Source organism: Zingiber officinale, chromosome 1A (genome assembly GCF_018446385.1).
Source record: "Zingiber officinale cultivar Zhangliang chromosome 1A, Zo_v1.1, whole genome shotgun sequence".
NCBI lineage: Eukaryota > Viridiplantae > Streptophyta > Magnoliopsida > Zingiberales > Zingiberaceae > Zingiber > Zingiber officinale.
In genome coordinates, this window is record NC_055987.1 from 190,321,187 (window position 1) to 190,333,393 (window position 12,207).

At 39.8% G+C, this 12,207-nt stretch overlaps 1 protein-coding gene across 1 annotated transcript; it reads left to right on the plus strand.

Annotated features, from left to right (window-relative positions):
* The first annotated feature begins 434 nt into the window (after positions 1–434).
* Positions 435–4,389, plus strand: LOC122038825 (disease resistance protein RPP8-like). The gene is made up of 2 exons (XM_042598777.1): positions 435–1,833; positions 2,031–4,389. Exons 1-2 carry the CDS (start codon positions 1,352–1,354, stop codon positions 4,210–4,212), a joined length of 2,664 nt encoding a protein of 887 aa, XP_042454711.1. The 5' UTR covers positions 435–1,351; the 3' UTR covers positions 4,213–4,389.
* Positions 4,390–12,207: the final 7,818 nt, after the last annotated feature.

Consider the following 12,207-nt stretch of genomic DNA (forward strand, 5'->3'; position numbering starts at 1 on the left):
GAATCATGTCGGCCCCACGACCAACACAAAGGAGATAAATCACGATAACTGTTGAGGAAGTGGGTGGCGGGGCCGAATGTTTCCACCACAGGATATAGGGGTATTATTCCTTGCCAGTCCTGTGAATCAAACCCACAACCTGATGTTGATACTACCAACCTACTTACCATAACAGTTGAGCTCGTGGGGGCAACAACACTCGCAAACAAGATGATATACAGAAGAGAAGATGCAAAAAGGGGTTTCCATTAATGCAAGGCATGGGTGTTTGTGTCACAGAATTAAGTGGTCAGGGAACTTTTGTGCACCATTGTAGAGCAAGTTTTTGGCCGAATGCATAACCACGTAAAGGATATGGAAGAACCAGAGATCAAGGAGCTGCTGATGCCTGATGGAGCACCTAGAAGTTATCCAATGGTGATGGATGATATATGGGAGGTGGCAGCTTGGAATGCAATCAAAGCATCTTTTCCAAAAGGATCTAGAGAGTCTTGTTGACCACTCGTGAGATTAATGTTGCTAGCATTTCAGATGTTTCTCCGTATGAACTGAAACTTTGGAATTCTGAAGAGAACTGGAATTTATTCTGCAAGAAAGCTTTCCCCACACCAAGATGCCCACCTGAGTTGGAGCAATTCCAGGAAGATATAATAAAACAAACTCTAAGAGCTGCCTCTGGCAATTGTGGTACTTGGAGGTCTTTTGAGAGGTAAAAGGCGAGTCAATGATTGGAGGAAAAAGCTAGAACGTATTTCTTATGAATTTACAGAAGGAGAAGATCTATCAGATACAAAGAATATTAGCTCTCAGTTACCATGATCTACCACATCACTTGAAGCCTTGGTTCCTCTAGTTTTGCTGCGTTCCCTGAGGCTGTAGCATTCATGCGAAGCAACTAACACATTTATGGATTGCTGAGGGTTTCGTAGAACAAAAAATGGATCGAATGAGGCACAATTAGAAGATCAATTGACAGGTCTATTGTGCAAATGGAAAGAAGGGGTACCTTTGAGCAAGTGATAACTGTTCGATCGAATTCTTGATCTTCTTCTCGATCTAGCAGGTTCTGAAGCTAGCGAGCTCAATTTTATAGGTCCATCAACAACATAGCGGACGATCCAAAAGCTTTAGGTATATTGCATTGAATTGCTCGACCACTAAACTAAGATCTCTTGGTTGTTTATTGCCTTTTAGAAAACCTGATGTGGCGACGTAGGAGAAGATACAATTGGATTTGAGTGTGAATATATTGAAGATTTATCGTTGACTTTTTACAATTTGATCTTATCAAATTGGACATCCGTCGTAAGATACGTACTGGTTTGGTCCATCGACTTGCAGAGAAGCAGAGATGGCGTCTACGGTGGTGAACTTGGTGCTGGGGAAGCTGGGCGAGGTTGTTTCCAGCGACGTCGCCGGCATCCTCAACGTGGACGCAGAGGTCAAGTCGCTGACGGAAACACTGGCACTGATTCAATCCTCTCTCAGGGATGCCGACCAGAAACCCAGATACGAGCAAAGCCACTCTTTGCAGGAGTGGATGAGGCAGATCCGGAACTTGGCGTTCGAGATGGAGGACCTGGTGGACGAATACGCGATGCAGCTAGGCCGCGCGTCAGCCGCCGACGGCCGGATGAGCAGTCTCCAACGCATCGGCGCCTTCCCCTCCCGGATCCTCACTCGCCGTCTGTTCGCGAGCCGCCTGCAGGACATCCGCGCCAGATTTCAAGATGTCTGCAAACAAGCGTCGCAACTTGGCATCCATGGCTCATCCTCCTCCTCCTCCTCCTCCTCCTCAGCTTTCTCTGCTGCTGACGCAAGGCTTGCTCGAAGGTAAATAATTCTCATTAACAATCGCTTTCCATCTATTAGCATCTATCTTCAAGGTTAACTTTGTTGGATCTTTCAAAGATGTGCTCTAGTGGACAATTAGGTTAGAACAAAAACTTGGTCAAGGCATCTCTTACTCATGATCGCATGAATTTTCACATCAAGAGAGATTATATGCTAATAAATCTTTACGTCTACAGATTTGAACTAGAAGAAGACATTGTCGGTTTTGATGAAGATATGAAAGGCATCAAAAGGCAACTGTTTGACATTGGTTCAACAGATCGCGTTGTCCTTTCGATTGTTGGTCCTGGTGGCTTGGGTAAAACAACGCTGGCTAATAAGATCTACAAGAGTGCAGATGTCAAAAAGTATTTCCAGTGCAAGGCATGGGTGCCCGTGTCACAGAAGTATGTAGTTAAAGAACTCTTGCTCCGCATTATGAAGCAAGTGTTCGACTTCAAGGATGAGCAAGTAAAAGGTATGGAAGAACTAGAGATGAAGGAAAAGTTGTCGGAGCACTTGAGCGATAGAAGGTATCTAATCGTGATGGATGATATATGGGAGGTGGCAGCTTGGAACGCCATTAAAGCAGCTTTCCCAAAAGAATCGACAGGATCCAGAGTGCTACTGACCACACGCAAGATGAATGTTGCGAATGTTGCAGATGTTCCTCCACACGAGCTGAAATTTTGGAATGTCGAAGAGAGCTGGAATTTGTTCTGCCGGAAAGCTTTCCGCACATCATGCTGCCCACCGGAGTTTGAACGATTCAAGGAAGATATCTTCAAAAAAACTAAAGGGCTGCCTCTTGCCATTGTGGTACTTGGAGGACTTTTGAGAGGTACAAGTCAAGCTAGTGACTGGAGGAAAAAACTGGAACATATTTCTTATGAATTCAGAGAAGGAGAAGACCAAATCCTAAGAATATTAGCTCTCAGTTACCATGATCTTCCGCATCATTTGAAGCCTTGCTTCCTCTATTTTGCAGCGTTTCCCGAGGACTATAGCATAAGGGCAGAGAGGATAAGACATTTATGGATCGCTGAGGGTTTCATACAAACGAATGACAAAGTGGATCAAACAATGGAGGACCTCGCGGAGGCATACTTGAATGATTTGACCGACAGGTCCATGTTACAAATGGAAAGAAGGGGTCATATTTATAAACAGAAAGTTAGCATTCATGATCTTCTTCTTGATCTAGCACGTCATGAAGCTCGTGAGCTTAACTTCTTCAGGTCCATTGATGACATAGGTGACGATCCAAGAGCTTTACGGCGTCTCAGTGTCAACGACCATATCTCATTGAACTGTTCTACCACTAAACTACGGTCACTTGTAATTTATCCGAATGAAGGTTTTCAGAGAACGCTGGCAGTCACCATCCCTGGAGCGAAGTTCCTCAGGGTCTTGGATTTGCAGGAACTACCCATTGAACACTTACCAAAGGAGATTGGGGACTTGATCCTGTTAAAGTATCTAAATTTGTACCAATCGAAACTGAAGGAGCTGCCTTCATCCATTGGAAACCTCATCCACTTGCAGACTTTCAATATACAGTTTACTGAGATTCAACATTTGCCGGATGCATTTTGGAAAATCCGAACACTGAGACATGTATTACTCAATGAAGAGAATACGAGCATGCCTAAAGCGACATACTGCTTGGAAGACATTCAGACACTTGTGAATATTTCAATTGGTCCATGGGTAAGCGATGGTGTACTGGAGAAGCTGAGAAATCTTCGAAGATTGCATTTGAATAACATGTCAATCTCTGATGAGGATGCTTTAGCCACTGCAGTCCAGAACCTTTCCCGGCTCGAGATGTTGGCATTGATTGGAGAATCCTTGCCGATGAGTGTCCTAACTTCATCTTGCTACCATCATATTCAGATTCTGTTATTGTGGGGACCATTGGTAAGGCCAGCAAGAATTCACATAGAGGCTGAAAAACCCAGGATATTTTCCAACCTGATCTCTCTCTTTATTTGTGAAACAAGGTTGGAAAAGGATGAAGATATTGTGATGCTCGCATCTCTCGCAAACCTTCAGAATCTTGAATTGGGTATTGATGCATTTTTAGGAAGAGTTTTGGTGTTTCCAAAGGGAGGTTTTCCTCGTCTCCAAGAGATCGTACTGTATAAATTGAGCACCTTGGAGCAGTGGGAAGTGGGAGAAGGAGCAATGACTCTCCTTCGGGATCTAAGACTTTGGAACTGCAGAAATTTGAGAATGCTACCAGAGGGACTTGTAAGATTGACTGAGCTCAAACAAATTGAAATAAGTGGAATGGAAATGATAGAGAGAAGGGTCGACAAGGATACTGGAGAAGATTATCACAAGATCAAGCATGTTCCTTGCATTGAAATAGATTGAATGAAGGACGATGACAATATCTGACGACACGCAAAAATTAATCAGGACGAACAAGTAGAAGCTGAATGTCCTTTGTAGCAGACAGAAGTCTACAGCACACAGAGAGTTAGATGATAACTCTCTCTGTGCTGCCATTGGCGTACATTTTTATACTATGCATTATATGTTAAATTGTCAATTTGGAAACAATTAATACCAATTTTGAATAATGCAAGTTTGTTTAATGTTGTTATATGTGTGATTCCTGGGCCGAGGTAAGCCAAGATATCTATCACTTGCTCAGTGATACACTGATACCGTGTGACAGAACAGAATTCATTTATAAATCAAACATAAAAAATTCAAATGGAAACTACCATTTAGATTAAAGATAAGCAAAATCGCTTCTTCACGAGATATCTTTAGATGAACATGGACGAACCACTCAAGTACGGTAAAACAGTTGTCCTCTCCATCTCATCTTGCTTGAGCTAATGACGACTGAGAAGTGAGTTCTATTTTGTGTCAGGTCTTGCAAATGTACGGAAGACACCTTTCATGGCCGGCTAAGCATAGGCCATTAAGACTTATACCTAGAGCTCTAATTTTTATTAGAGTTCATTAAAAAATTATTTTTAATGTATTAAATATATTTTTTAAAGAGAATAAAAAAAATAGGGTCCACATAATAAAAGATGGTGTAATCTCATTCTCTAAAAATTAGGATCATTATTTTTAATATATTAAATATAATTTTATGTATATTTTTTAAGAGAAAAGAAAAGAATATGACCCACATGATTAAATATTTATATGATCTTAATCTACAAACTTCAGGTTTCACAAAGATCTCATGGTTCTAATAGATATAGTCATAAAGAGACTCTCCTTTTTACAAATTAAATTTATTTTTAATTATGAATGTTATTTTATAAAACTTAATCTATTCCTCTTCAATATCTCTCAATTAGCCTACTCTCATTACATTTCTCATTCGTTGGTGATGCTTTCTCTTTAATCAATAAGAACATGAATTAATTTTTTTTTTATCTTATCCATACAATACAAAATAAAAATGTTAGTTTTTTTTAAGTTGGCCCCTCTTCTCCTTTTTCAACTCCCCCACTCTGTGCTTCTCTTGCTCATTGAGATTCGAGAAGAGAAACTTCACGTCTCCACCTAACATTAACATGCTGATTCGGTCAGTACTACGATGCTCCTTGCTTGATTAAATTAAAATGTTCATGCATTCATCCATATTGTGTCGGATCAAAATGGAAGATTTTATTATTTTTTAGCAATAATGGTTAGATACCTTTACCATTTCGCTTCCTTGATAGACATTAAGTTTAACTTTTATTTAGATATATTTACAGTTATAAATTATTCAATTTTTTACTTTGTCTCCATTTTATCATTTATAATTGTTCTGGTTTAGGTAATAAAAAATATGGTTTATTTTTTCTTATGCTCAGTGGTTAAAAAGACTTCCATTTAGTTTTTGATAAATGATAATGACTTGTTTAGTCTCATTGTGATCTTTCTTTTCTAAGGATTGTATTTAGTTTTGTCATTTTGTACATTATTTTTCATTTATTTATTTTTTTGCTTGTTGATGATGATGAGTTGAGCATGAGAGCATGATTTTTTTTGTATTGTTATCCTATTTTATTGTTCTTATTTTCTCAATTTTGTTCTTTTTTAAGGATTGTTCTCTCCATCTTACATTTAAATAATTAGACATGCTTCTATCTTTCTTCATTTTAAAAGAATTTTGAATACACCTATTTTTAGTTAAGTGAATTGTAAACTTAATTAATAATTTTACATTTAAAAAGTGAGAAAATTAAATTGTATAAAAAAATATTTTATAAAATTAATATTTAATTTGTTAAAAAAAAAAATTAAACCAGAGTTTTCAATCCAAGTCTAAATGAAAAAAAGGTGAGGAAGGTTTTTTTAAAACAACATCAAAGGCCTAAAAAAAATTTTCCGCCTAGGGCCCCAAATAGGCTTAAGCCTGCCTTGACACCTTTCTCATTGACAAAATTCTCATAAAGACTTCAAGCCATCAACACCAGTGGGTCACACCATGAGAGCTTTCTCTTACCGGTCTTCTTTGAGTTGTTTCCAAGATCTCTACAAATCGCTAACTTGTCATTTGAGCTTCCTCCAATCATAGGCACTCTATTGAGTCTATGATGGAGGACTAGTCAATATGACTGCTAAATTTTAAAGTATCATAACTTTTGACTCGAGACTCGGGATCAGACTTTGTAAGTGCTCATGCGTGTAAAATTTAAAAATCTACATACGTTTGTTATCGAAGAACTTATAACCGCCAAGTTGTGGGCCCAAAAAGCATCATTTAGGTCCTTCTTGGAGCCTCTAAAAATCTTTTTACTATTTTTAGTAATTCCTATTTTTATGGTATTTATGGTAATTTTGATATTTCTAATATTTATGAGTTAGAATTTGTTTATATCAACGTTCTATTTTGTTAATTTCTTTTCGTTAAAATTTTTGTTAAAAAATTTTCTTTTCTAGTAGATTTTTTTCTTTCTTTACAAGCAGTCTAGATCCTTTGGACCAAAATCCTTGGTCTGCTCCTGGACCAGGGGTCATTCATAGGTGGGATTCCATGGATCCCACCTGTATAGCAGGTGGGGTCTATGGAACCCCACTTATGAGTGAGCTGGTCCATCTTCTGGACCGCACTTTGAGGTCCAGAGGATCCGTGCTCCTTTACAAGATATGAATTGAGATCTATATATTAGGATTTTTTCTTTTTTTCTTTTAGTTTTAGGGTTTAGAGTCTGTATAAACATATGTTTAGTCATATGAGGATTCATCCTCTATTATTAACAAAGTTTTCATTTCTAGCAAACGACAGTTTTCTCTTTGTTTTCTTCAATTTCTCTTTTTCTCAAACACTCCTCATCAGCCCATAAGATAATCGCTTTCCTGCCCAGCGTCAGTTGGTATTAGAGCGGATTAGATCTAATGAAAGGTCATTATGGTCATGGTCACAGTTGCAACAATAGGTAGGTTCCAATGGAGGAAGCCAGGTACTGTAATCGTAGCGTTCATGAGTTGACGAATGTTACAGAGGCAAGTTGTAGATTTAACTTAACACCTAGCAGAAAAGGTACAAATGCGTGAAAAACGTGAGCTCTCAAATAGTGGATCTGAGTCTACATTCAAAAGCCCTAATACCAACAAACTACATATCAAGAACGTTGTGGTCGGGAGGAGCCCTATGGATACCTCAATTTTTGAATTGAATTTCTCAAATTTTTTGGTACATTACAAGCAGAGGGTTTCATTGATTGGATCAACGAAGTGGAGCAGATCTTTGACTATACCAAATTCTAGATTAGATGAAGGTAAAGTTGATTGTCATCAAACTCAAGGGGAGAGCATCGGTGTGGTGGAAACAAATGCGATGCTCATGATACAGATAGGGAAAATCCTAAAAAGAAGAGACAACAACAATCGGTGAACCAGTGTATGAAACTGACAACATGCTTTCCAATGATGATCATGAGACTTTGGTCATGTGCAAGAGTCTGCTAACTCCCAAAGTTGATTCAGGGGATGGGTGGTTGAGAACAAATATTTTCCACACTACTTGCACCATCGTGGATAAAGTCTGCAAGATGATCATCGACAATAGTAGTTGTGAGAACTTAGCATCCAAAGAGGCTATCTAGAAATTATAGTTGAAGACAGAATGACATCCTAATCAATACAAGCTAGCATGGCTGAATAAAGACAGCGAGGTAATAGTGGACAGACAATGCCTTGTATCTTTTTAAATTGGTAGTAAATATACCTTGTGTGATGTGGTGGCCATGGATGCATGTCATGTACTGTTGAGATAACCAATATGATTGCAACGTTATCCACAATGGATGAATGAATACTTACACCGTTCACATCAAGGAAAAGAAGATTGTGTTGATGTCGTGGTGACAAGAAACCATCCAAATTTCAGTAGCCAAAACTACTAACCTGCTCTCTGTATACATGTTCCTAGATGAGATGGAGAATGGGCGCATTGTCTATGCTTTGCTGCCATGCTAGACCAATGTCTTAGCCATGGACGCTAAGTTACCAGGCAAAGCCTAGCAGCTGCTAGTGAATTTTGACAAGTTGATGCTAGAGGATCTTCATTCTATGCTACTACTTATGCAAGACATCCACTATCAGATTGACCTTGTTTCGGGATCAAGTTTATCTAATCAACCAACATATTGCCTTAGTCTCAAGGAGGCTGAAGAATTGCAATGGAAGGTGGTGGAATTGCTTGAGAAGGGCTATATCTATGAGAGCATGAGCTCATGTGCAGTTCTAGTTCTACTAGTGCTGAAGAAAGATGGATCATGACGTATGTGTGTTGTCAGCCGAGCCATCAACAAATCACGGTGAAGTACATATTTCCAATTCCCCACTTGGACAACATGTTGGATTAGCTATCAAATTCTGATTAAGGTCTTCTCAAAAATTGACCTTGAAAGTGGATACCACCGGATTAGAATAAGGTCTGGAGATGAATGGAAGACTACATTCAAGATGCAACACGGGCTATATGAGTGGATGGTCATGCCTTTTAGATTGTCCAATGCGCCCAACACCTTCATGAGGTTTATGCATTAGATTTTATGACATTTCATGGGAAAGTTTATGATGGTTTACTTTGATGACATTCCCGTTTATAGTCCAACATGAATATCTCACTTCGATCACCACTGTGGTGTTTTTGAAAAGCTACAGAAAAAGTGTTTATTTGTCAACATGAAGAAGTGTTCTTTTTTTTATTACATCGGTAACATTTCTTGTCTTTATTGTGTCTACTAATGGTGTGTACGTAGATTAATCAAAGATAGACATAGTCTTGGAGTGGCCTCAATCGAGGACTTTGCACAATGTCTGGAGTTTCCATGGTTTGACTTCTTTCTACTATTGGTTCATCAGAAATTTAAGCACTCTGATTACTCTCATCACTAAGTGTCTCAAGGGACAAGATTTCAAGTAGTATGAAGAAGCAGAGGCTACTTTTCAATTAATCAAGCAAAAGATGACTAAGGCACCCATTTTGGCACTTCCTGATTTTGACCAAGTATTCAAGATTAACTATGATGTATAGAAGGTGTTCTGAGTCAATCTGTGATTCCAGTTGCTTTCTTCAGAGAGAAGCTGTCCGGATCCAAGAGGAATTATCTTATCTACAACTTGGAGTTATATGCCCTACGACACGATGGTCACCGACATGATTTTATTTTGCATAATAGCTATATGTTTTGCGGGTTGTAGTTGTGCGTTCTAGATTTCTCTCTAAGGTAGCAGATCATGAGTGAACTTCATAATGAGAGACACTTCAGATGTGATGAGATATTGGCTCTCATCTCTGTCGATTTTATTGGCTCAAGTTGACCAGTGATGTGCTCAATTTGTAGACTGATGTTCTGTATGCCAGCGTTCTAAGGGGGCTCTCATGCATGAATGAAAGCTTATATACTCTCTTACCTGTTCTTGAAGCTCCTTGGTTCTATGTTAGAATGGATTTTGTATTAGGATCATCCCACACCCAACGAACCTTAGATTCTTGTTGTGGTTGATAGATTCTCAAAGATATTACATTTCTTAGCTTGTAGGAAGACTTTGAATGTTGCCTGAATTACTCATCTTTACTTCTAGGAGATACTCGATCCATCACTTCAGATCTAGATATCAAGTTCATCATTCATTTTTAAAAGAACTTATGGGAAAAATGTTGGATCGAAAGCGCTAGAGGGGGGGGTGAATAGCGCTCGTGGCTTTCACTTTTTCGGAATCGTAAAACTGTTCCAGTAAATGCAGCGGAAATAAAAACAATCACACAAAGAGGCAAACTATTTACTTCGTTCGGAGCCTAGATCGACTCCTACTCGAAGGCCCGCGATCCTTGATCGCTTTCGGTGGGCAACAACTATAAGCACGATAATTAGTACAATTATAGGAATTTACAGCTCATAAACTTTATACCGACAACTAAAGATGGAGAAGCGTAGTTCCGGGTCGTTGGTGTCGCGTCGCAGCACTTTTGGGTCGTCAGGTTCGCAGCACGTAGCAAGAGATTATTCGGAGAGCGTTGTTCTGTAAGAGGTGCTCGAACACTGCTTATAAAGGGTGCTGGAGTCGCCTCCAAGGCTGTCCGAGGCGCCTCCAAGCCTCGGGTCGCACGCGTCAATAAGCGCTGATCAAGTCGCGCATTATCCCTTTGAAGGCGCCTTCATGCGCCTTCAAGGCACCTCCATGCTGCGGTCGCCTCCAGTCTGCTGCGCTGGCCTTTTCCTGGCTCACCCGAGGCGTCTCCAAGCTCCATGGAGGCGCCTCGGACACTGTTCATCCGAGTTCTTCTTTGTGTTTTTGGTACCTGCAAGTATGTTAATCCAAAAATACCTGCACCACAAAGTTAATACAAAATAATAGTATGAATATGAAGTAATGACAGTCTCCGGACTGTCCGAGTCTGACTTCGGGTTTTCGACCTTAAACCCTAGGTCGACCCGACGCCTACTGTTCCCTCTACGGGGAACGCGTCCTCTGTAACGACCCGCCTTCTACCACTAGGCTGTAAGGCTGATCGTCACATTATGCTGTGCTAAACTATTCCCTGACCATTTAGTAAGTCTAGATGCGGAAGCTGTACTAATTAAAATTTTACTAAAACACTGACATTTCTTGGTTCTATACATGCTAAGGAAGGTAACTAACTACTCATAACATGTCTTACCTTCCCCATGGCCAAGGAACTGGACTTAGACACTTCCATGCTGATACCAGACCTCCCAATCGATCCACGGATCGATTGGAATAGTCGGATCGATCCAGTGATCGATCCAGCCGGCAACTGTATGCGGGACATAAGTTGGATCGATCCAGTGATCGATCCAGCATGCTACTGTGGCCGGGACGATAATTTGGATCGATCGGCTGATCGATCCAGGTTGATCAATCGATCCAGTGATCGATCCCAGGGCTCTCTGTTCGCGACTGAAATGGCTGGATCGATCGGCTGATCGATCCAAAGGCCTACTGTTCGCGGAGCAGATTGCCCAATCGATCAGCTGATCGATTGCTGATCGATTCGAGTTACTGATTTCGTGCCAAATGTCTGATTTCAGCACTGTTTCGTGCCTCAACCACATTACAAGTACTAAAATGACTAAGAAACACTCTAATGACAACAACTAACATTCTAACAACATAAAAGAGGTGTTCTAAGCATAATAAAGTGCATGGTTAACTAATTCGTAATGAATAACATACTAAAGTGCAAGATGATAAAAAGAAACACTGAAAAGTTCTAATGTTTGAAATAAAGCTTGCTAAGGTTCCCTAAGATCTTCTTCCAGGTTCCATCCACACACATCCTTATCAATGCATTGACCTCCAGCCTCCGCTAGTCTATCTTTCCTTTACCTTTATCTGCAGTATAAGGAAAAATATAATCTGTAAGCTTAAAGCTTAGTAAGAAACCATCTACCTCACAAAATCATGCATTCGATGCAGTATGCTTTTAAATCATGCTATTTGAAAATATGCACTGAACTTACTAAGACATGGTATACTGAAATCATAAGGCATAACATATAAGCATGGCATAAGTACTGAATCATACAAAACATGGAATAACAATATAGGCTAAACTAACTGAAACTGAATCAGTAGCTGGAAACAAACTCAACTAGCATAACTGATTTTGAGTTTTGAAATTTAATCGTAATAAGTGAAAATACTAAACATCTTGTTTGGGCCCAGGCGCATCCCTACTAGACCGGGGTTGCAAGTCCCGAATTTAGCGGGGTTTACTCTGAACCTAGGGACGACGTGGGAGTCCAACCCAATGGATATCTAATCCGATACAGTGCAAAATACTGATATAGCTATACTATATTATTTGTTTCTAGGTTATCCGAACCTAGAGCTAGGTTATCTGAACCTAGAGGCAAGGAGCCCACCCATTGGACC